Genomic DNA, 18,923 nt, shown 5'->3' with positions numbered 1-18,923 from the left:
TCGAGTGTCGCCGGAGCGAGTGCCGCCAGCCTCGAAGGCGCATCGAAGACGACGCGGCGCGTCTCGCGTCTACACGTACATCGACACGAATTTGAATTACAACGGTTGAGACACACGTATGGAACAACGTTAAAGGTCGGGCGTCGCCTCACTTCTTCGCCCGCTGGCTCGCTCCCTCAAAGCCCGGGTGCGGCCACACGGGGATCCCTTTCCTCGCCACCGCGAAGTTATCCCCGTACGACTTGGGCCTGACGCCCGCCTTCCCGGCGCCCGGGATGGTGGACGCGCCCTTGCCCATGAGCTGCGGTTCCTGGACTTCGAATTGCCACCCGTGCTTCTCGCAAAACGCCACCGCGGCTTCCTTGCTGTCGAAGGACAGGATGGAGTTGAACTGGTGCGCCATGGCGTCCCCGGTGGACGTCCAGCCCATCAGAGGGTTCTCCCACTTCTGCTGCTCGCCGGGGTGGATCTTCCAGGTGTTGAGCAGGGCCTTTCCCTGCTGGCAGGCGGCGCGCGCGGGTCGGAAGATGACCACCTGACGGAGGACGGGCGGATGGCGTCGGTGGGATGTCAGCTGTCTGGAGACGATGATCGAGAGAGAGGAGGACCGCGGCGAACGCGCCGACGCCGACGCCGAAGACGGCGACGACGCCGACCACGACCGCATCGACGCTCGTCCTTGGACGCCGATCGCGAGCGACGCCGTCGAGGCCGCGGCGCGCGCTGTCGGGGCGCGCGGAGGGCTGAAAATAGGGTTTCCCACGGCGGGAGGACGGGAGGGACGCGGGTGTGCGCACCTTGCGCTTCTCATAGAGCTCCATGGGCGCGCCGGTCACCTGGTTGACCTTGGCGGTCATGGCCCTGGCGAAAGTCTGAAGCGCGGGTTGCGAATCGACGCGGGCCACAAGGCCCGCGCCCTTGCGCGCCAGCTCTAGGAGCGCCATGCTCGTCTGAACGTTGCGCAGTTGGCGAGGATATCAACACCGGATCCGCTCCGCTGCTCGTCCTGTTTGGGGACCTCAGCACGGCTGATCGCCCGGTGACCACAGGCTCCTGGTCACGATCGGCGACCAAAAAAGCCTATTTACCGTTGCATTTATTTGTCTACACGAGCAAATAGGGTCGAAAGACTTGCCGATCGGCCAAAAACGGAGACCTCGAATTCCGAATCATTTGTCATGCGGTGCCCAGCCAGCGGCTTATCGCCTTCCCCCCCACCACTCTCGCTTCGCGCGCGACAGGGGCGTCACGCAAATCCGATGATGACCCTGCGAACCGCGCCAGGGCGCGCGTCCATCGCGCCCCGCGCGGGATCCACGCGTTCGATGCCTTCGCGCGCGTCCACGACGCCGCTCGCGACGCGACTCGCGTCCGCCCCGACATCGTCGCACCGCATGCGCGGGGACGCCGTTTCGCGGGTCGCCGGCGCCTCCTCGCCCGCCGGCGCCCTCGGCGTCTCGGTTTCGCGCCGCGACGCGGTCCGACCCGACGTCTCGACGCACGCGCGCATCTCCAGCGACGACAAGTGCGTTTAACTTTCCTTTCGATCCCGCCGCGTCCCGCCCGACGAGGTCGCAACCCCAACCCTGACGAGAAGGAAAAAGCTCCCGGCTGAGAGGTCCGCTCCCCCCATCCGTCCCGCTCGCGCGCAGGTGGTACGAAGCGCCGTCGCCTCCCAATTTCATCGACGTTCGATCCGAGGACGAGCTACGCGACGTCATGCGCGCCGCGTACGGCAACGCGCGCGCCTCCACCCTCCTCGTCGTCGAGTTCTACGCCAAGTGGTGCAACAGCTGCCGGCGGCTCTACCCCAGGCTGTGCCGACTCGCGGCGCAGGAGTCCGACGTCCTCTTCGTCAAGGTGGAGTTTGACGAGTGCAAGGACCTGTGCCGCAAGCTCGGGGTGGTCAAGCTCCCCTACTTCCACGTGTACAACGGAAGCGGCTCGCGCCTCGCCGACTTCGCCTCCAGCCTGGATCCCACCAAGTTCAAGAGGCTCACCGACGCCATCGAGGCCAACCGCGGCATCCGATGCGCGCTGCCGGCGAATAAATCCGAGACGCAGGAGCAGTGGCAGGACGACGCATACCTGTCGAGCCTGGTCAAGCTGCACCACGTGACGTTCGTGTGGCGCGGCGGCGGCGATGACGTCATGATCACCGGCGACCCCGCGGGCGGATGGACGCACACGCTCACCATGACGAAAGTCAACGACATCGGCGGCGACGGACCCCTCGACGATCGATCCTCCGCGACGCACGTCGCCACATGCATACTCCCGACGGGCACTTTCCGCTTCAAGTTCATCGTGGACGGCTCGTGGATCGTGGATCCCAACTATCCCATCATCGCGGACGAGGCGGAGAACGTCAACAACGAGATCTTCGTGGGCGCCGCGCACTGGCCGTTTCAGTGGGTGCAGATGCCGACGGCGGCGCCGCCAGGGCCGCCGGGCGTCGGCGTGAATTACTCGCCCGTGGCGTTGGACATGCACGCGCCGGACCGGGAGACCGCCGCCGCCGCGGGGGTGAGCGGCGGCAGGGTCGGGTCCGGCGCGCGCGCGCGGGGTGGCTCGAGGGATCGAAGGGTTCGAGATTACGCGGAATCCGACGCGGACGAGGTGAGGGAGCGGATGGCGGAGAAGCGGCGAGCGGACGCGGAGAGGGCCCGGTCGTTGTACGCCAGCTCGAAGAATCGATCCGGGATCGTGACCAGCTCGATCGACAAGTTCAGGCCGCCGAGCTCGGACGAGGACGGCGACGAGGACGGCGATGGGGACGGCGACGGGGACGAGGGCGAGTCCCCGGAGCTGCCGCCGCCGTCCGCCGTCGCCAACAACACCGTCTCCACCATCGGCGCGGATTCGTCGTTTCCCAAAAAAGTCGAAGTGTCCAAGGGGAGCTACACCACCAAGTCGGAGCACGAGACCGCGGTGGAGCAGGAGCGCGCGGCGGCGTTCGAGCGGTTGAAGTTCATGCGGAAGGAACGGGAGGCGCAGGCGAGTAATCCCAGCGCGCCCGGGTACAAGCTCAGCCCCAGCGAGGGCGCGGGAGTCGTCGCCGCGTCGCCGGCGGTGGCTACCCAATCGGACCTGCTCACGCTGGAGGAGCGAGTGGCGAGGGTGGAGCGAATCCTGAACAGCAACAACCTGACGGAGGAGCAGTGGCTCAACGAGGGATGACGAGACGAACGCGGAGGAAGACGACGACCCGCCGGGAGGGATGTTTCGAACCGCGGAGAGGCGCCCGACGGATGAGGTACTCCTAACAGTTATTTACCTTCGTATATAATATAAGCCGAAAGACCGAGAGAAGCGCGGCGAACGGAATCGAACGAACGCGAGCCGAGTCAACGTCAGTGCGCTCCGTCCACCGCCGCCATGACGTCCTTCCTGGTGATGATCCCCAGCACCCTGTTCCCCGCGTCCGTCACGGTGAGGTGGCGCAACGCGAGCGTGGTAAACACCGAGTACACCCTCGTCGCCGGAAAATCCGCCTGCACGGCGAGCGGTGCTCGGTGCATGAAGCTCGCGACGTCCAAGCTCGCGGCGCCCTCGTCGCAACGCTCGTCGTCGTCGTCCTCGTTAGATGAGTCGCGAATCTGGCCGAGCTCGAAGACGGGCGGGCGGTAAGACGCGTGGTGGCTGGGAAATTGCCCACCACCCGCGGCGACCTCCTCTTGGAACTGAGCGAACCGGCTCTGTTGCGGATGAGGTACTCCCCGGGACGACGGCCGCGACGGGACGCCTCCGTCCACGCTCTCGCTCGCGGACGTCGACCCGTGCGCGTTCGATTCCGAGTCCTGCTCGAGCTGCGCCACCTGCGACAGCGGCGCGGACCCTCGCGCGCTTCCTCCAAATTCTGACCCGAATCCCCCGCTGTCTCTCGGTCGCTCCAGCGGAGGCGACAGCGGGCGCTCGTCCTCTTCCGAGGGCTCCTCATCATCATACGCCCGTCTCCCTTCGCCTGCGTGCATGGCGGCGAACGCGTCGTTCAGCAGGAGTCCGACGCGGTCCTCGCCCGGCGATTGATTCCTTCCCCCGTCGCGTCCGGATGTCTCTCTCTCGCGTCTGGACATCTCTCGATCGTACTCGGCGAGCGCGGCGGCGGAGAGCGCCGTCGCGGGGGGGTACCGTCGCGGCAGCAGCGGCCGCGGCATGGGCCGCCTGCGGAGGTGCGCCACCCTCATGTACGTGTCGAGCGCCCTGCGCACGCCGGGGTGCGATCCGGGCCGAGCGTGCTTATCCCCGTGGATCAGCACGCTCAGCTGCGACCGCAGGCACATGCCCACCAGTCGCCCCCGGGGGTCCACCACCGGGAAGCCGTTGTGCGACGTCTCGGTCAGCAAACTCAGCACCCTCGAACGTCGCTCGGTCTCGGCGACGCACGATACGGGGGACGCCATCAGATCCCTCGCGGTGAGCAACGCGAACTTCCGCGGTGGTTCGCCCGAGAGGTAGGCGACGTTATCGTTTCGGTGGAGGTCCATGTGATACACGCCGTGCTTCTGCAGCCACGACGACACCGCGTTGCTGACCACGACGGCGACGATGATGCAAAAGACGAAGGTGATCCCGCCGGTCCCCTCGACCATGATGACGACGAGCGATATGGACGATCGGAACACGCCGCCGAGCATCGCCGTCGCGCCGATGAGCGCGTACAGTCCGGGCTGAACGTCCCACGACTCGGGCAGGAGTTCGCGGAAGCAGAGCCCGAGGGCACCGCCGCCGCAGGCGCCGAGGAATATGCTCGGCATGAAGATCCCGCCCGGAACCGCCGTGCCGTACGCGGCGATCATCATGACGAGGTAAAACCCGCAGCACGCGCCTAAACCCGCGGGGGTGAAACCGTAAGGCTCGCCCCAAGCGTGTTCCCCCATCGATAACATCCAGCCGATCGCCTTGTTGGGCGAGGAGAAGAACGCGGTCGCGACGTCGTTCACCTTACCGGGCGGGCACAGGAATCGCACGCCGAAATCGTCCGCCTCCCACGCCGGTGACGCGTCGACGCAGGACCCGAACCTCTGCGCCGCGAAGAATCGAAGCGCCACCGTGCTCACCGAAACCGCCGCGCACTCGAGAAGCCTCAAATGAACCGCCGTGTTCCGCGGGCGAACGTGCGCGGTGAGCCAGTGCGAGAGCTGGTTGAAAACCACGCCGCACACTCCAGCCGCCGCGGCGGCGACGACGAAGAACGGCAGCTGGTGGAGGTAATCCCTCGGCGCAACCGGTCTCACCCCTCCGAAGAAGAGCATCCCCGCGTTGCCGCGTTCCATGCAGAGCGCCAACACGATGGTCGCCGCCGCCGCGCACACGAACGACCGCCACATCACCTTCCTCGACCAGTAACTCGACGCCTCCTCCAACGAGAAGAGCACGCCGCCGATCGGGGCGCCGAACGCCGCGGCTAAACCCGCGGCGGCGCCCGCGGAGACGAATTCGCGCTGCGTCGCGTTGGACGCTAAATCGAGCAAAAGCCGCGACAGCTGTGTCGACCTACGCGTGGGCTGCCGCGCGCTACTGTTATTGCCCGCGCTGTTGCCGTTGTGCGCGTGGTGCGCGGAGAAGGCGCTGCTGCCGCCGCGGCTGAGCCTGCGCCCGCGTCGTCGACCGTCGCGGCCGTTACTTCCGCGGGGCCCGCCCGACGACCGTCCCGCCGACTCGTCGTTTCCGCCGTTCCCGTTATTTCCCGCGATCGATCCCGCGAGTAGGTCGCCGCGGCGTCTGGATTCTTCCAGGCTCGCGGCGTCGTCGATGGCGTCGAAGAGGTCTTCGTCCTCGTCCTTTTCGCGGGAAGCCTTCGTGTGAGCGCGGCGCGCGCCGGCGCCCGAATCATGATCCGAGTCGAAATCTGAGTCGTCCCCGTCGTCGTCGTCGTACGCTTCGCCGCCTCGAACTTCCCCGAGCCACGCCCTCGGCATCGCCAGCGTCACCACGCTCGCCATCGCCGCGCCGATGTGCACCATCGGCCCCTCGGGACCCACCGCGAGCGAGCTGCCGCACGCGGCGGCGACGCCGAAGATCTTCGCCACGAGCGACTTCCAGCTCAGCAGCCCCGGGATGGCGGTGCCGTTGAGGTACGCCATCACGGAGGTGACGCCGCCGCCCTGGGCCTGCGGCGCCCAGAAGAGGCAGAGCGACGCCGCGCCGAGCACCAGCGCGAGGCACAGAGCCGTGTATCCGGTCACGTACTCGGCGACGTAGTGCGCCGAGCGATGCGCCGCGGCCGCCTCGTCGGTCGCCGCGTTTGATGGATCTTTGGAAAAGTTCTCGAGGATGAGCCACTGCTTCAGCGCGTACACCTCGTCGACGAGGAAGTCGATGAACGCGGCGCACAGGCCGGTGCACACGCCGACGACGATGGTGAGCGCGTACTTGGCCAGCGTGAGGCCGGTGTAGCCGTAGAAGTGCTTGGTGAGGGAGCGATTCCGTCGGTCGTCCGCGAAGATCTCGTGGAGGACGTCGTTGTGCACGGGCTCGTAGTCCAGGGTCTCGAGGCCCGGGTTTCGGTGCGACGGGACCGCGGGCTGGGGCCACAGCGCGTCGGTGTCGTCTGATGACGGCGACGCGCTGTCGCCGCTGTTGGCTCGCGCGGTGTCGTCGTCCAGGGACGACCGGCGACCGGGGTCGCCGGCCTCGACGTCGAGCGGATCTTCATCCTCGAAACTCGCCACCTCCGGAACGAGGAGGGGCGCGCGCAGCGTGTGACCCTCCCGTCGCGGGACCATGGGCGGGTGCACCGGCATTGTGATGCGGCGTGCGAGGGCGGGCGCGGGCGAGCGGCGCCTGTTGCCTCCCGTCGACGCTGCCGGACCCGGTGTCCCTTCGACTGAATTTTGACGTGGAAAGTGCCCCTTCAGGGTGCCCTCCCCGAGGGATTTTCGGACATTTTCAAAATAGACAATTGGGACCAAAACCGCAATTTTCTATAACTGTTTGCCTTGTGACTCTTGAGCCAATGCGCGTATGAAAATATCCTACACGTCGCAGGTCACGATTCGTACGGCTCCAAACTCGACAGATCATGTTTTTCTCGGTTTCCCGCAGGAACGTTGGCCACGGAGACGCGTCGACACAAGCGAGGAGCGCCCCGCGTCCACCTCTCGCCCCTTTCCAACACCGGCCTTCCTCGTTCGAACCGAGGCTAAGGTCGGAGAGCAACGGCGGCGACGGACATGGCGACCGCGATGCGAGCCCGTGCGCCGGTCGCGCCCTGTCGCCGGGCGTCGCAGGGTGCGGCCGCGTCCTCCTCCTCCTCCGCCTCCTCCTCCTCTTCCGGAGGGGGATTCTCCCACCGCAAGCCCTCAGTCCGGGGCGGAACGACGCATCCCGCGCGCGCGTCCGCGACGTCGCTCGCGCGACCCGCGCGCCCCGTGAAGCCCGCGCGCCTCCACCGCCGCTCCGCGATGGGCTCGTATTTCGACATGGACGAGCCCGGCGGGGGAGCCCCGGGCTCCGGCGGAGGCGGGCCGACCACCATCCCCGACGCGCTGCCCGCGATGGAGGAGCGCGGCGCGCCAAAACCCTACTTCCCGCCCGTCGGCGTCGCCGACGACCCCACGCTCGCCAACCCGCTCGTCCGCCAGATGATGCTCTCCACCTCCTGGTTCGGATGCGTCTTCGACCTGGAGGGGGTCCTGATCAAGAGCAGGGAGAAGGAGCACCGCGAGAGCTGGATGAAGCTCGCGAAGAAACACGATCACCCGCCGCCCCCGGAGATGGTCCTGAAGCACTGCGACACCATGAAACCCGAGGATTTCATCGCCCGCCAGCTGCGGTGGACGCGGGATCCCATGCAGATGCGGCGGTACAACGAGGAGCGCGTCGAGATCTTCGAGGATATCGTGAAAGAGAGCGGCGCCGTCGACGAACTTCAGCCCGGCGTCGAGCGATTCCTGGAGCTGCTCCAGCGCGCCAACGTGCCGATGGCGGTCATGGACGGCAAGAAGCGGTTCTCCCAGCTGTGCGTCACGCTCGATGACCTGGGGGTGGCGCGGTACTTCGAAAACTCGGACTCGCCCACCGGAGAGCCCAACGTGGTGTCGGGCGAGGACGTCAGCGACTGGCTTCCCGATCCCCTACCCATCGAGCGCGCGTGCACCGCGATGGGTCGGACCACGAAGCGGTGCGTCGTGTTCGGGAACAACACGACCGTGACGGAGGCGTGCATGGAGTGCGGCGCCAAGAGCGTGCTCCTCCTCGGCAGGCAGCCGCGGTACGAGCTGCAGGGGGCGGACACGGTGGTGGAGCGGCTCACGGATCTGTCCATCGAGAATCTCAAGCGTCTGTTTACCGAGGAGACGAGCGACGCGGCGGAGCCAGAGCGCGAGAAGGTGGAGATATTCCCGTCCAAGTTTACCGCCCCGGTCGTCGCGGAGAGGCCGCGGTGGGAACCCGAGGCGAAAAGCGACGACGCGGGCGGAAAGGAGCCGCCGGATTACCTGAGGCGGCGGCGCCGGCGGCCGGACAACTGAGACGTTGCGTCCGTCGTTTCGTTTGCGTTTGACGTCGAGCCCCGCCGCGCGCCGACCGACCGGCGCTGCGCACTGTACCACCACCACCACCGTTGCCGAGACATCCGCCGCCGCGGACGACACGCGTCGCCGAAAGCGGGCGTCGCCGAGTGTATGACCAGTTACAACCGTTTGCTTCTCTTACGAATATTGAAATTACGCATTTTTTCGTCGATCATCACCCCGGGCGCGGCCTGACCTCGAGCACGCGCTCCCCGAACCGCGTCAGCAGCTCCTTGCTCCACACCCGCACGGCGCGGTACACCTCGTAGTACCCGCCCATCACCCCGAGGGGCACGATCAGCCTCGCCGTCCGCGCGCCGTGGCTCGAGACCATCATCGCCAGCGGCAGCAGCAGGTGCTCGAAATTAAACCGGAAGTTTCCCCGAAGCCGCCGTCCGAGGTTCCACCCAAACGCGGTGAAACCCAACACCACGAGCCCCGCCACGACGGTGTCCAACGCGTCCGCGACGTCACCGGCGCAGTGACGCGGCGACCACCACCACCACCGACGACGCCACGAGCCGACGTCGGCTGACGAAGAACCGCCGCCGCCAGCAGAGCCGCCGACGAGCTGGTCGATCGTTATGCCGTTACGGAAGTGATCGTTCCACCCGTCGAGCGCGCCGACGCACCACCACGGCGGCAGCCACTCCACGACGCGGTAGAACGCAAACTCCAAGTGCAGCGGCGACGCGTCGACGAGCGCGACCGCGCGGGTGACCACCCTGTGCGCCTCCATCAGCGACGACCGAAGGGCGGGCGAATCGCATGTAAGACTTTTAGCTTTTTTGCCAGCTGTGCACGCTTCGTACGCGGCTCGGACGGAATCGCGCCAGCTGTGGCTCGGACGCGGGTTGCCCAGGTTCGCGAAGGCGTCTACCACCGCGCCGTGGGGGACGCCCGCGCGTTTGGCGACGGCGGCGAGGCGCGCGAAGAGGGGAACGAGCACCCGGGTCGCCGCCAACCGGACGAAGATGCCCACGGAGAGCACCGCGAAGAACACGAGGCATCCGGACGTCGCCGCGAGTACGCGCGGGTCCTCCAGGCGCCCCGCCCACGCGGCGCGCTCCAGGTGGTACCTGTAGTGGCACGTGTTGCACTCGAAGTACGACGCGTTGTTCCGCGACCGCGCGCGCCACTGGTTCAGGCATCGGACGTGGACGAGGCCCTGCGACCCGCGACACTGGCACGGGGCGAAGAGTCGATCGGCGCCCTTCGCGCCGTCCTCCTCGCCGCCGAAGCAGATGCGACACATGGGTTCGTCGTCGTCGTCGTCGTCCCCATCCGTCGGTTCCGTTCGCGCGACCGTCGCCGCCGTCGGCGTCTCGTCCACCTCGTCGTTCCGCGCCCCGGCCGCTCGAGAGTCGTCGTCGCCATTGTCGCCACCGCGAGCGGGCGCCCGGCGCGTCCTCCCGCGCTCCGCGCCCTCCTCCTCCTCCTCCCGCGCGCGCCGGTTGAACTCCTCCCAACGCGCTCGCTCGCGCACCGCGCGTTGGCGGAGCACCTCGGCGACGAGCACCGAACCGCCCGCGGCGTTCGCGTCCTCAGCCATGAGTGACGGTGTCGACAACGACGCGGGGTCGGGACTTTCACAAATGTCATCAGTGCTTAGCGACGACGGGCACTCGACACTCGGGCCGGCCGCGAGTCTCGATGGCGACGCCGCCGACGCTCGCCGCCGCGCCCGCGGCGCCGTCGGCCGCGGCGGCGGACTTAATCCCGGACGCCGACGACTACGACGCGCAGCTCGACGTCGTGAGGTCCCTCAAGTCCGCGGGCGCGTCGCCCGCGCGGGTAAAGTCCGCGGCGATGAAGCTCGCGCAGCTCAAGCGCGCGACGTGGGTGCCGAGCGGCACCGCGTCGCGCCGGAAGAAGCGCCGCGCCGCCATCGAGGCCGCGAAGGAGGGACTAGATCCGCGCGAGGTCGAGAGGATGGAGGCGGCGCGCGACGCCGCGGCGGTGGCGGAGTATCCCGCCATGGACCCTCCACCGATGGATGCGGACGGATTCGTGGTGTCCTTCCCGCCGCCGCGAGTGTCCTTCTCGTCCTCGTCGTCGACGACGACGACGACCGCCCGCGAAGACGACACCGCCGCCCGCGAAGACGACGCCGCGGCGTTGGCGTTCTTCCGCAGGTACGGCTTCGTCGTCTACCGCGACGTTCTCACGCGCGAGGAGTGCGCCGCGACGCGAGCCGAGATTTGGGATTACCTCGAACGCGTCCAGTTCCCTCCGGCGCCCGGCGCGTCCAGAGCCCTCTCCAGGCACGACGTCACCACGTGGGACCTGATGGACAACAGAGACACGTACGGGCTCGCCCCGGAGCCGTCGGTGTTCACCAGGCAGTGCGTGCGCAACCGACAGAACCCGAGAGTCATCGCGTGCCTGGCGAAGGTTTTAACACGAGAAGACGACAGTGTTTGCGGACATCACGACGGTGATCCGTCTCCGACGGCGGCGCACCGCCACGGCGGCGACGCGGCGCCGCTGCGGGAGGAGGCGCTGCGCGAGGTGATCGTGAGCCAGGACAGGTGGTGCGTGTACAGGCCGACGGTGAACGTTCGGACGCGGCGCGACGCGATAGACGGCACAGATGGCGGAGATGGCACAGCCGGCGACACCGCGGGCGACACAGCTGGCGCGTCCTTAACGGACGACGCGTTTTGTCTTTTGGATAAGCCGCAGTGGCGGACGCGTCCGAACGTTCACCTCGACCTGCACCCGTGGAACTTCGCCGCCCCCGCAGACGTCTTACCGACGGAGCACCTCACGTTTGACGAGCTGAGGGACTTTAGCCGAGAGACCAACGCGGTTTCATCCGCGACGGGCCCGCACTGCCAGGGCGTGGTGGCGCTGATGGACAACCGCACAGAGGACGGGGGCACGGTGCTGGTGCCGGGCTTTCACGCTGTGTTCGACAGGTGGCGGGACGCGCTGGGAGACCCGACGCGGTACGCGGACGCGCACGAGGACTGGTGAGTTTATTTTAACCTTCGTTCGTGTGGGCAATCTGACTGATGACGTGGTTTTTTTTAACAGGGATAAGAACCGGCTTGTGTGGCGCGGCGCCGGCGCGGGTTCGTTCAAGTTTGGCTCGAACGACGGCGTGCACCGACTCAAAGTGAGGGTGCCGATGAGGGAGGGGAGCTTTTTGATCTGGGACCAGCGCGTGGCGCACGGCAGCGCGCCGAACGCGAGCGATCGACCGCGGATGGCGCAGTTCGTAAAGGGGTTCATGCGACGAGGCGCGGGCGCGGCGAGGCTGGCGCGGCGAGGGGCGCGAATTAAGGTCGAGTTGGCGCGCGCGGGGACGTCTGAGGAGGTGTCCGCGCTCGGGTGGCGGGTGTTCGGGCTGGACGCGGTTGGTACAGCCGAGTGAGTGACGGGTTTGTGAGGGTTGGTAACTTTTACATGTCACTTCTTTTACAACAGGGGTTTGGGCGCGTCGGACGATTGGAAGTCGTCGAAGCGCTCGTTGGCGGGTTTCGTCTCTCGTGGCGTTCATCGCCTCCGTCCGCGGTGTCGTCAGGCGATGAATTTGGAGTGGAGGCTCGCCAGGTTCTGCCCGCTCTCGGTGTAAAAGCCCAAGCCGCAAACCTGCCCGGATGAGTTCACCCTGTGAAGCGGCTTCACCTTCCGCTTCGGCGCGGACGTCACCATCCTCTGAATCACGCCGTAGTCCATGCTCGCGTCGACGTAGTAGAACGCGCCGAGCGGGAACGCCACCGCGGCGCCGCCGCACAGCTCGTCGATCGACTCGATCGTGTGCGCGATGAGCATCGACCCGTCCCAGTCCTCGCCGTCGGGGTTCCCCGGCGCCGTGCCCCAGAACAGCGGGTGCGTGTCGCTCTCGCATGACCGGGCGATGAGTATCGCGTCCCTGTCCTTGTCCACGAGCACGAACGAGAACGAGCCCTCGCAGGCGGTGAGCGCCGTCACGGGCTGATCGCTCGGATCGCCGTCTTTGTCCTCGAACCGGCGCTGGTACAGCTCGAGCACGAGCCTGGCGCCCTCGATCCGCGGGACGTTGGCGGCGCCGGCGTGGGGACCGTCCGCGTTCGCGTTCGCATTCGCGGCGTCCATGGTGGCCTTGTTACCGGAGATGCGCCGCGAGCGTCGAGGGCCGTGGGAGTTGTCCGGCGTGGGGGGATCCACCAAGGTGGCGGGCTCCGCGGGGGGTAACCCGTAGAGCTCTCGAATCTCGGGCGCGTTGGAGATGTGGCCGTGCATGGCGACGGAGACGCGCTCGTCGTCGGCGTAGGACACCGCGGGGAATCCCTCCCACGCGGCGAGGATGGCGTGCGCGTTCTCGTCCGCGTCCATGGCGTCCTCGGGCTGGCCCTTGCGATGGACGACCACGGCGAGCGATTTGTCGCTCGCCTCGAACGCGGGATCGCGCGTGACGAAGTCGTGGTAGGTCTTGGCGTCGTTCTTGGGGATGCGGACCCGGGTGGATCGCTCGAACCCGGTGACCATGTGGTCCAGGTGGCGCCTTAAGTGCTCCTCTGTGAGGGAAACGTGGGTCGAGACGTGAGCGATGGACGTCCGTCGGTTGGCTGACGAGGCAGGAAATCGGGATTTCCGCACGCACGCCCTTTTTTAATCTCGCGTGCTGAGTTGGCGAGCCGAAAACGCGCCCGCGTGGGAGGTACCGGCCGTCGTTCTCGGGGTTTGACGCGCGGAACGTGATTTTTGAGCGACGACCGATGGAAACCGCGCGAAACACCCGGGACGAAGGCGCCGAGAGTCGCTCGACCGGGCGTCGCTCGGGTCGCGGGAAACTGTCGATTTTATCGCGGGAGATGGTTCGTCTTTCGCGCACCGGTGCATCCCTCGTTCTCCAGGCTCGAGCGGGGGATCGAAAACTCCCACGGGGTCCTAGCGGTGCCTCTCTCCACCGCCGCGAACATGTTCAGCGGTGCGTGCGCTTTGGGTGTCGATGTTTCGGTCGATACGGGCGTCGGCGTCGCGTGTCCGGGGGGCGACGACGGTGCTGTGCTGGAACCGTCGAGCGGAAAAGCGCTTTTTTGCAGCGCGATTGAAGCTGACGCGGCTTTCGTTTGTATGGGTGCCAGTCTTCAAACTTTTCCTTTCCGGCACTGCCACGTCACTTTTCGAGATTTCGCCTCATCTTCCTGGATCTTCCGCAATCGAACCCGAGCGACTGCGCAGCTGAGCTGTGTGACCAGCGAGGAACGCACTGATGATGAATGTTCCTCCGCCCGGTGGCTGAGGGTTCCACCGCGACTGACGACTTGGTTCGACCGCCCCAGAGACCGAGGGCGCGCGGCCGACCATGCGCCGCCGCGCGAGAGTATCGCGCCCCGAGTCCACCCACCCGCCCGCGCGCGTCCTGCTCGCGAGCGGCGAGCGCGAGCGCGACGGCGCGGGGTCGCCGTCGCCGCCGCCCCCGGCGACGCGAACGACCACGACCACGAGTCGGACCTTCGCCGTTGACGCCGTAGACGCCGCCGCCTTGGTGGCGGACCTCGTCGTCGCACGCGCCGACGCGGATCTCGCGGATGTCCTCTCGACGTCGCTGACCGTCGCGATCGCGGTCGAGGAGGCCGGCGCGCGTGAAGCGGGAGGCGTTGGGGACGGCGAGCGGACGGCGGTGCTGTGCGAGCTTGTCCTCGACCCCACGAACCGCTGGCGACCGAGCGCGCCGGACTGCACGGCGACGCGCGTCGTCGACGTCGACGACGCCGACGCCGACGAAACCGCCGACGGGGGCGCGCGCGTCGACGTCCTGCGCGTCGAGGCGTCGCTCCCGCCGCCGCGACACCCACCCGTTCGCCTCGCGGCGGTGACCCTCACGCTGACGACGACACAGACGGCGGCTTCGACGAACACGAACAAATTCCCGTCCCTCCCGCCGCCGCCGCTCGACGTCCGCGGCGTCGCCGTCGTCACCGGCGAGGACGTCGACGCGCTCGCGCGGGCGTGGCTCGCGCGCGCCGCGAGGTGCGCGGAGGACGCGCTCCCGGCGACGGTCGACGCGTGCGGCGCCGATGAGGTTCCCTTTCCTTTTCCCGCCCCCGGCTTCGGCCCCGGCGGCGACGCTCTCGTCGTCGCCGTCGTCGACGACGCGCGCCTTCGCGGGTGCTGCGCGGCGACGCGGGTCTACCACGCCGAGGAGTGCGCGTGCGCGCTGGACGTGTTCGACGTGGCATCCGACGTGGCATCCGACGTGGCGTCCGACGCGGCGGGAGAGGAGGGTCCGTTTAACCGGGACGAAAAGTTGGACGACGCGGGGTTAATAAACGGCGTTCCTTTGACGACGTTCCCGCCGCCGGGGGCGGTCGCCGCGGAGGATCGAACGCTCGCGGCCGCGCTCCACCGACTCTGCGCCGCGTCGGATGCCACGTCGGATGCCACGTCGGACGCGCGGCGCCTCCGCGACGTGGCATACGGCGCGGCCGCCAAATCGTGCGTCCAGTCGTCGGCGGTGATGACCGCGGTGTCCGCGTCGGCGGCGCGGCTCCTCTCGGGGACTCGCGGCGACCACAGTACCTCCCTCGACGCTCAATCGTCCGGCGCGGCGTCCGACGTGGAGTCCGGCGTGGCATACGACGTGGCATCCGACGTGGCGTCGTTTCTGTCGTGGCTCGACGGCGACGCGCGAGAAAGTCGACCCGAGGTCTTCACGCAGTCCACCGCCTCGGCCGCGCCACCGCCACGACCGCGACCGCCGCCATCACCTCTCATTCCTCTTATTCCTCCTCCCACAATGACAACAACGACAAACACGACAACGTCAACAATTACAACAAATACAACAACAAATACGACAACCCGGGCTTGGCGTCCCGACTCTGCTTTCTTCGCCGTCGTCGTCGCCGCGCTCCTCGTCGCCGGCTTGTTCGTCGTCGTCGTCTGCGTGAGACTCGCGCGGCGGTGGCGGGGCACGGGCGGCGGTGATGACGTCGGGGGGACGGGTGCCGCGGATGAGGGAGGCGAGGGCGGGGACGAGGGCGCGGCGGGAGGGGAGGTGTTGCTGATTCGGCGGCGCGCGACGGGGAAACCGTAAATGCGTCAAATTCCGTGGCAGAGCAAACAATTACGCGTCGATGGCATGATTTTCCATTTGGCTTTTGGCGATGTGGCTCGTGTAACGATAGTCATACAAATCTTCGCCAAGACTTTTAACAAAAAACCTGATTGATGACGTGTCGCAGAGATCGGCGACCCTTCGCGCGGCAGGGTTCGGCCTGTTGACTTTTTTGGCAACACACGAATAACACTATTCGAGGAGCTTGTTAAACACTCTTCCTCTTGCACGAGGACTCGCCGACCCAACATCTGCCAACATGTCCGATAAGTGGAGCACCGGCCTCTGCGGCTGCTGCTCAGACTGCGAGACATGCTGCATCTCCTGCATCACGCCCTCTGTCGCGCTCGGCCAGCAGAACAAGATCATCAACTCGGGCGGTGAGTAATTGCGCGATGTCCCCGATTCGTCATACAACCCGCGCCCCGTCCACTTTCGCCACCACGCGCCCTCGCTCATCCGCCAACCCCACGCGATCCCCGCGACACAGAGTTTTGCAGCCCCTCGTGCTGCCTTTACTCCTATTTCGGCGGATTGCCGATCGGGTGCCTCATCGCCGGCTGCTGCTGCATCGGCCCGAACCAGACCGCGCTCAAGTCGAAGCTCGGTATCACCCAGAGCGACTGCCTCGGCGACCGATGCTGCGCGGTGTGCTGCCAGTGCTGCGTGCTCGCGCGCATGGGCCGCGAGCTCAAGGCGCGCGGCATCTACAGCATGGAGCAGCTCAACGGCCAGCTGCCAGCCACCCTCGCGCCCTCCAACATGACCATGGTCACCCCCAAGTAAGAACCGCTAAGCCGACACCCGGCGCCCCGATTCTCGGCTGACGACGGTCCCGAAACAGAGCGAGGAGAACTCGATTCATCGTCAATCGAGCGAGCGCACCGGCTGGCGACGCCAGGACGGGTTCAGAAACGACAAGTTCAGGCGCTTCAACGAAGCAAAGACGCCGCTCGTTCGGAAACATCGCTAGAGTCGCGTTAATTCGATTTAAACCGCGTTCGAGCGACGCGTCACGGCGAAGCGGCGGCGCCGTAAGCGGCGCCGCCGTCAGCCGCCGACAGCAATCCCTCGACCTCTTCCCCCCCCTCACCCCCGGCGCCGCCGACGCCCGCCCCGGCGCCGCGACGCCCGTACCTGGCGGCGACGAGCGCGGCGACGATGACCGCGCACGCCACCCCGAGCACCGCGACCGCCGCGACCCCGTCCTCGCTACCCGCCGGCCAACCCCCGCTCGCCAGCATCATCCTCATCTCCTCCCAACTCGGCCACCGCCACTTCGCGTCCCTCGGGCCCATGTTGTACCCGCCGGGGTAGAGCCAGACGTGTTTCCCGTGCTTCACAGCCTCCTTGCGCACGGCGCCCTCCGTGCACTGCAAATCGCCGAGCACGGGGTAGTTACCCTCGGTGTATAAAGCGCACGTCCCGAAATTGGTGCCGGGTAATTTGCCAAACGCGAGTCGAGCGTACCCGCCCTCGCCCCAGTGCTCGCCGTACGTGTTTCGAAGGATCCAGTACCACTTACCGGTCGCTTCGTCCTTGCCCCATCCCGTCAACACCGCCGCGTGGTTGATCGCCCGGAGTGGATCGTCCGACGCGGGCGGGCAGTCGTGCACGTCAACAACCCCACTCTCATAAAATTGCAGCGCGTGTACGTTGACGCCGACGGCGACGGGTTGCTGCGCGAGAGCCTGTAACGTCTGCGCCTCGGTGGCGTCGCCGAGCGAGGGCAAGTCGCAGTACCCTTCCGTGCGAACGACGTTTTCGTCGCGGATGGCGCCCAGCGCGGCTGTGTCGCAGACGCCGTCGCGTCCGCGGCGCGGGTACGCGGCCATCGTGGGAATGCCCTTGGCGGACGTCTGGATCCACGAGTACGCCGAGGCCATGTTCCCGGTGGCGCATCCCCGGTCCAGGTCGTCGCAGTCGATGAGCGCGTGGGGGCTCAGGCGCTCGGTGGTTAACCGCGATGCGGCGTCGGCGTCGCCCGAGCGCGCGGCGGTGGCGCGCGCGTCGATCAAACGCGCCGCCTCGATCACGGCGGCGGTGGAGTACGCCCAGCAGCCGGCGCACTTACCCTGGTGCACGACGTCGCCAAAGTCCACGACGTCGGACCAGTCGAAATGCGTCGGCAGGTTCGTCCCGAGGGGACCGGCGCCTTCGCTCGCGGACGTCCCGGACGACGGCGCGGAGCCCACGCGGGGGCGCGCGGACGTCGCGACGTCGACGCCTCTCGACGTCTTTCGGACTTTCCGTTCGGCCCTCTCCCCGCGTTTACTCGTCGCGTCCGTCGTCCTCGAAGACCCCAACGCCGGGAAGACGCTTCCGAATATCCCATCCTCCACGTGGCCGTCGTCCTCGGCGTGTGCCCCCCTCTCGGACGGCAAGCGCTCGCCCGCCGCCGCCGCCGCGTCCGTCGCGAGCTTCAGCGACAGGGATGTTCCGTCTCCGTCCGCCGCGTGAGACGCGAGGTAGCGCTCCTTCGCCGACGCCGCGGCTCGTTCGCCTCGTCGCACGTCGACCGGGAGCTCGGCGCGAAGCTCCGCCTTTGAACTCACCGAGAGCAGCGGGGTGCTGTACGTCGCCGCGTTCGTGGTGAACTCCTCGGAGGTCATGTCCGCGAACCGCGTCAGGCCTTTCTTCATGAGCGAGCCTGTTCGTTCATGGGCGGGGAGGGGGCGATGAGGTTCGGCTTTTGCTTTGGTTTTTGTCGTGGTTTTGGTTTTGGATTTGGATTTGCGGGAGGGAGTCTCGCGGGTGGGAGGTTGGGACGCACCCGAGCGCCTGTTGTGCTCCTCGATGTGCCGCGCGTTTATCCTCCACACCGCCTCGCGCCTGAGGGACTCCGCGCACGGAACCGCGCCGTCCGGGCAGTACTCCAGGAGCTTATCGTAGCGCCGGGCCCACGCCAGAAACTCGCGCGAGTGCTCACTGGGTAACCGCTCGCGCGCGGTGACCGCGCGCGACGCCGGCGGAGGAAGACCCGCGCGGTCGGCCACGGACGGAATCGTCGACGCCGCCGTCTGGACGATCGTGCTCGGGCGCGCGCTCGCCGCGAGCGCCTCCTTGAACCCTCCGCGCGACGGCCCCGCGACGCGCGGCTCGTCCGAGGCCGCGGGCGCCAGATCAGCCGCGGATGCGCATCCGGTGAGCATCGCCAGCGCGAGGAGGAGGACCCCGACGGGGCTGCGAGCGACCGCCCGGTGCGGTTCTCCCGCGACGCGATCGCGCGTGCGACGCATCGCGCGTGCGACGCGGTTACCTCGTTCGCTGAGGTCGACGCGAGACCGTCGTCTCCGCGCGCGTCAAAGTGTAACCGCTCGCTGCGGGAAAGGCGGGTGCCGGCTCGCGGTGATGCC

General features: G+C 67.4%; 10 protein-coding genes across 10 annotated transcripts; 5 read left to right on the top strand and 5 right to left on the bottom strand.

Annotated features, from left to right (window-relative positions):
- Positions 1 to 148: 148 nt before the first annotated feature.
- MICPUN_102147 (predicted protein) lies at positions 149 to 944 on the bottom strand (the record flags this gene model as incomplete). The annotated part of the gene is made up of 2 exons (XM_002504124.1): positions 149 to 535; positions 798 to 944. 2 exons carry the CDS (start codon positions 942 to 944, stop codon positions 149 to 151), a joined length of 534 nt encoding a protein of 177 aa, XP_002504170.1.
- A 775-nt stretch (positions 945 to 1,719) lies between these two features.
- Positions 1,720 to 3,310, top strand: MICPUN_50475 (Thioredoxin/glycogen binding domain family fusion protein; the record flags this gene model as incomplete). Its single annotated transcript, XM_002504436.1, has 1 exon — positions 1,720 to 3,310. The coding sequence occupies one exon, from the start codon at positions 1,720 to 1,722 to the stop codon at positions 3,178 to 3,180; it is 1,461 nt and encodes a 486-aa protein (XP_002504482.1). The 3' UTR covers positions 3,181 to 3,310.
- Positions 3,311 to 3,353: 43 nt separating this feature from the next.
- Positions 3,354 to 6,746, bottom strand: MICPUN_61103 (chloride Carrier/Channel family; the record flags this gene model as incomplete). The annotated part of the gene is made up of 1 exon (XM_002504123.1): positions 3,354 to 6,746. One exon carries the CDS (start codon positions 6,744 to 6,746, stop codon positions 3,354 to 3,356), a length of 3,393 nt encoding a protein of 1,130 aa, XP_002504169.1.
- Positions 6,747 to 7,682: 936 nt separating this feature from the next.
- Positions 7,683 to 8,693, top strand: MICPUN_108855 (predicted protein). The gene has a single exon (XM_002504435.1). It carries the CDS (start codon positions 7,719 to 7,721, stop codon positions 8,472 to 8,474), a length of 756 nt encoding a protein of 251 aa, XP_002504481.1. The 5' UTR covers positions 7,683 to 7,718; the 3' UTR covers positions 8,475 to 8,693.
- Positions 8,689 to 10,068, bottom strand: MICPUN_102143 (predicted protein; the record flags this gene model as incomplete). The annotated part of the gene is made up of 1 exon (XM_002504122.1): positions 8,689 to 10,068. The coding sequence occupies one exon, from the start codon at positions 10,066 to 10,068 to the stop codon at positions 8,692 to 8,694; it is 1,377 nt and encodes a 458-aa protein (XP_002504168.1). The 3' UTR covers positions 8,689 to 8,691.
- A 101-nt stretch (positions 10,069 to 10,169) lies between these two features.
- On the top strand, positions 10,170 to 11,895 carry CUP201 (predicted protein; the record flags this gene model as incomplete). Its single annotated transcript, XM_002504434.1, has 2 exons — positions 10,170 to 11,491; positions 11,556 to 11,895. The coding sequence occupies 2 exons, from the start codon at positions 10,170 to 10,172 to the stop codon at positions 11,893 to 11,895; spliced, it is 1,662 nt and encodes a 553-aa protein (XP_002504480.1).
- Positions 11,896 to 12,041: 146 nt separating this feature from the next.
- Positions 12,042 to 13,426, bottom strand: WALI (predicted protein; the record flags this gene model as incomplete). The annotated part of the gene is made up of 2 exons (XM_002504121.1): positions 12,042 to 13,021; positions 13,339 to 13,426. 2 exons carry the CDS (start codon positions 13,424 to 13,426, stop codon positions 12,042 to 12,044), a joined length of 1,068 nt encoding a protein of 355 aa, XP_002504167.1.
- Positions 13,427 to 13,812: 386 nt separating this feature from the next.
- Positions 13,813 to 15,546, top strand: URB (nuclear envelope protein okuribin distant; the record flags this gene model as incomplete). Its single annotated transcript, XM_002504433.1, has 1 exon — positions 13,813 to 15,546. One exon carries the CDS (start codon positions 13,813 to 13,815, stop codon positions 15,544 to 15,546), a length of 1,734 nt encoding a protein of 577 aa, XP_002504479.1.
- Positions 15,547 to 15,769: 223 nt separating this feature from the next.
- MICPUN_61097 (predicted protein) lies at positions 15,770 to 16,577 on the top strand. The gene is made up of 2 exons (XM_002504432.1): positions 15,770 to 15,947; positions 16,058 to 16,577. The coding sequence occupies exons 1-2, from the start codon at positions 15,827 to 15,829 to the stop codon at positions 16,351 to 16,353; spliced, it is 417 nt and encodes a 138-aa protein (XP_002504478.1). The 5' UTR covers positions 15,770 to 15,826; the 3' UTR covers positions 16,354 to 16,577.
- Positions 16,526 to 18,806, bottom strand: MICPUN_61096 (predicted protein; the record flags this gene model as incomplete). The annotated part of the gene is made up of 2 exons (XM_002504120.1): positions 16,526 to 18,217; positions 18,341 to 18,806. The coding sequence occupies 2 exons, from the start codon at positions 18,804 to 18,806 to the stop codon at positions 16,581 to 16,583; spliced, it is 2,103 nt and encodes a 700-aa protein (XP_002504166.1). The 3' UTR covers positions 16,526 to 16,580.
- Positions 18,807 to 18,923: the final 117 nt, after the last annotated feature.

This window comes from Micromonas commoda, chromosome 9, assembly GCF_000090985.2.
Source record: "Micromonas commoda chromosome 9, complete sequence".
Classification (NCBI taxonomy): domain Eukaryota; kingdom Viridiplantae; phylum Chlorophyta; class Mamiellophyceae; order Mamiellales; family Mamiellaceae; genus Micromonas; species Micromonas commoda.
Note: the sequence above shows the minus strand (reverse complement) of the source record. Positions and strands in the feature narration are given on the sequence as shown.

Bases quoted from the DNA above. Each gene is read 5' to 3' on its own strand.
- MICPUN_108855 (XM_002504435.1), top strand. From the start codon at position 7,719: ATGGTCCTGAAGCACTGCGACACCATGAAACCCGAGGATTTCATCGCC.
- MICPUN_61097 (XM_002504432.1), top strand. From the start codon at position 15,827: ATGTCCGATAAGTGGAGCACCGGCCTCTGCGGCTGCTGCTCAGACTGC. The intron at 15,948-16,057 runs GTGAGTAATTGC...CCCGCGACACAG, and splicing joins CAAGATCATCAACTCGGGCG to AGTTTTGCAGCCCCTCGTGC.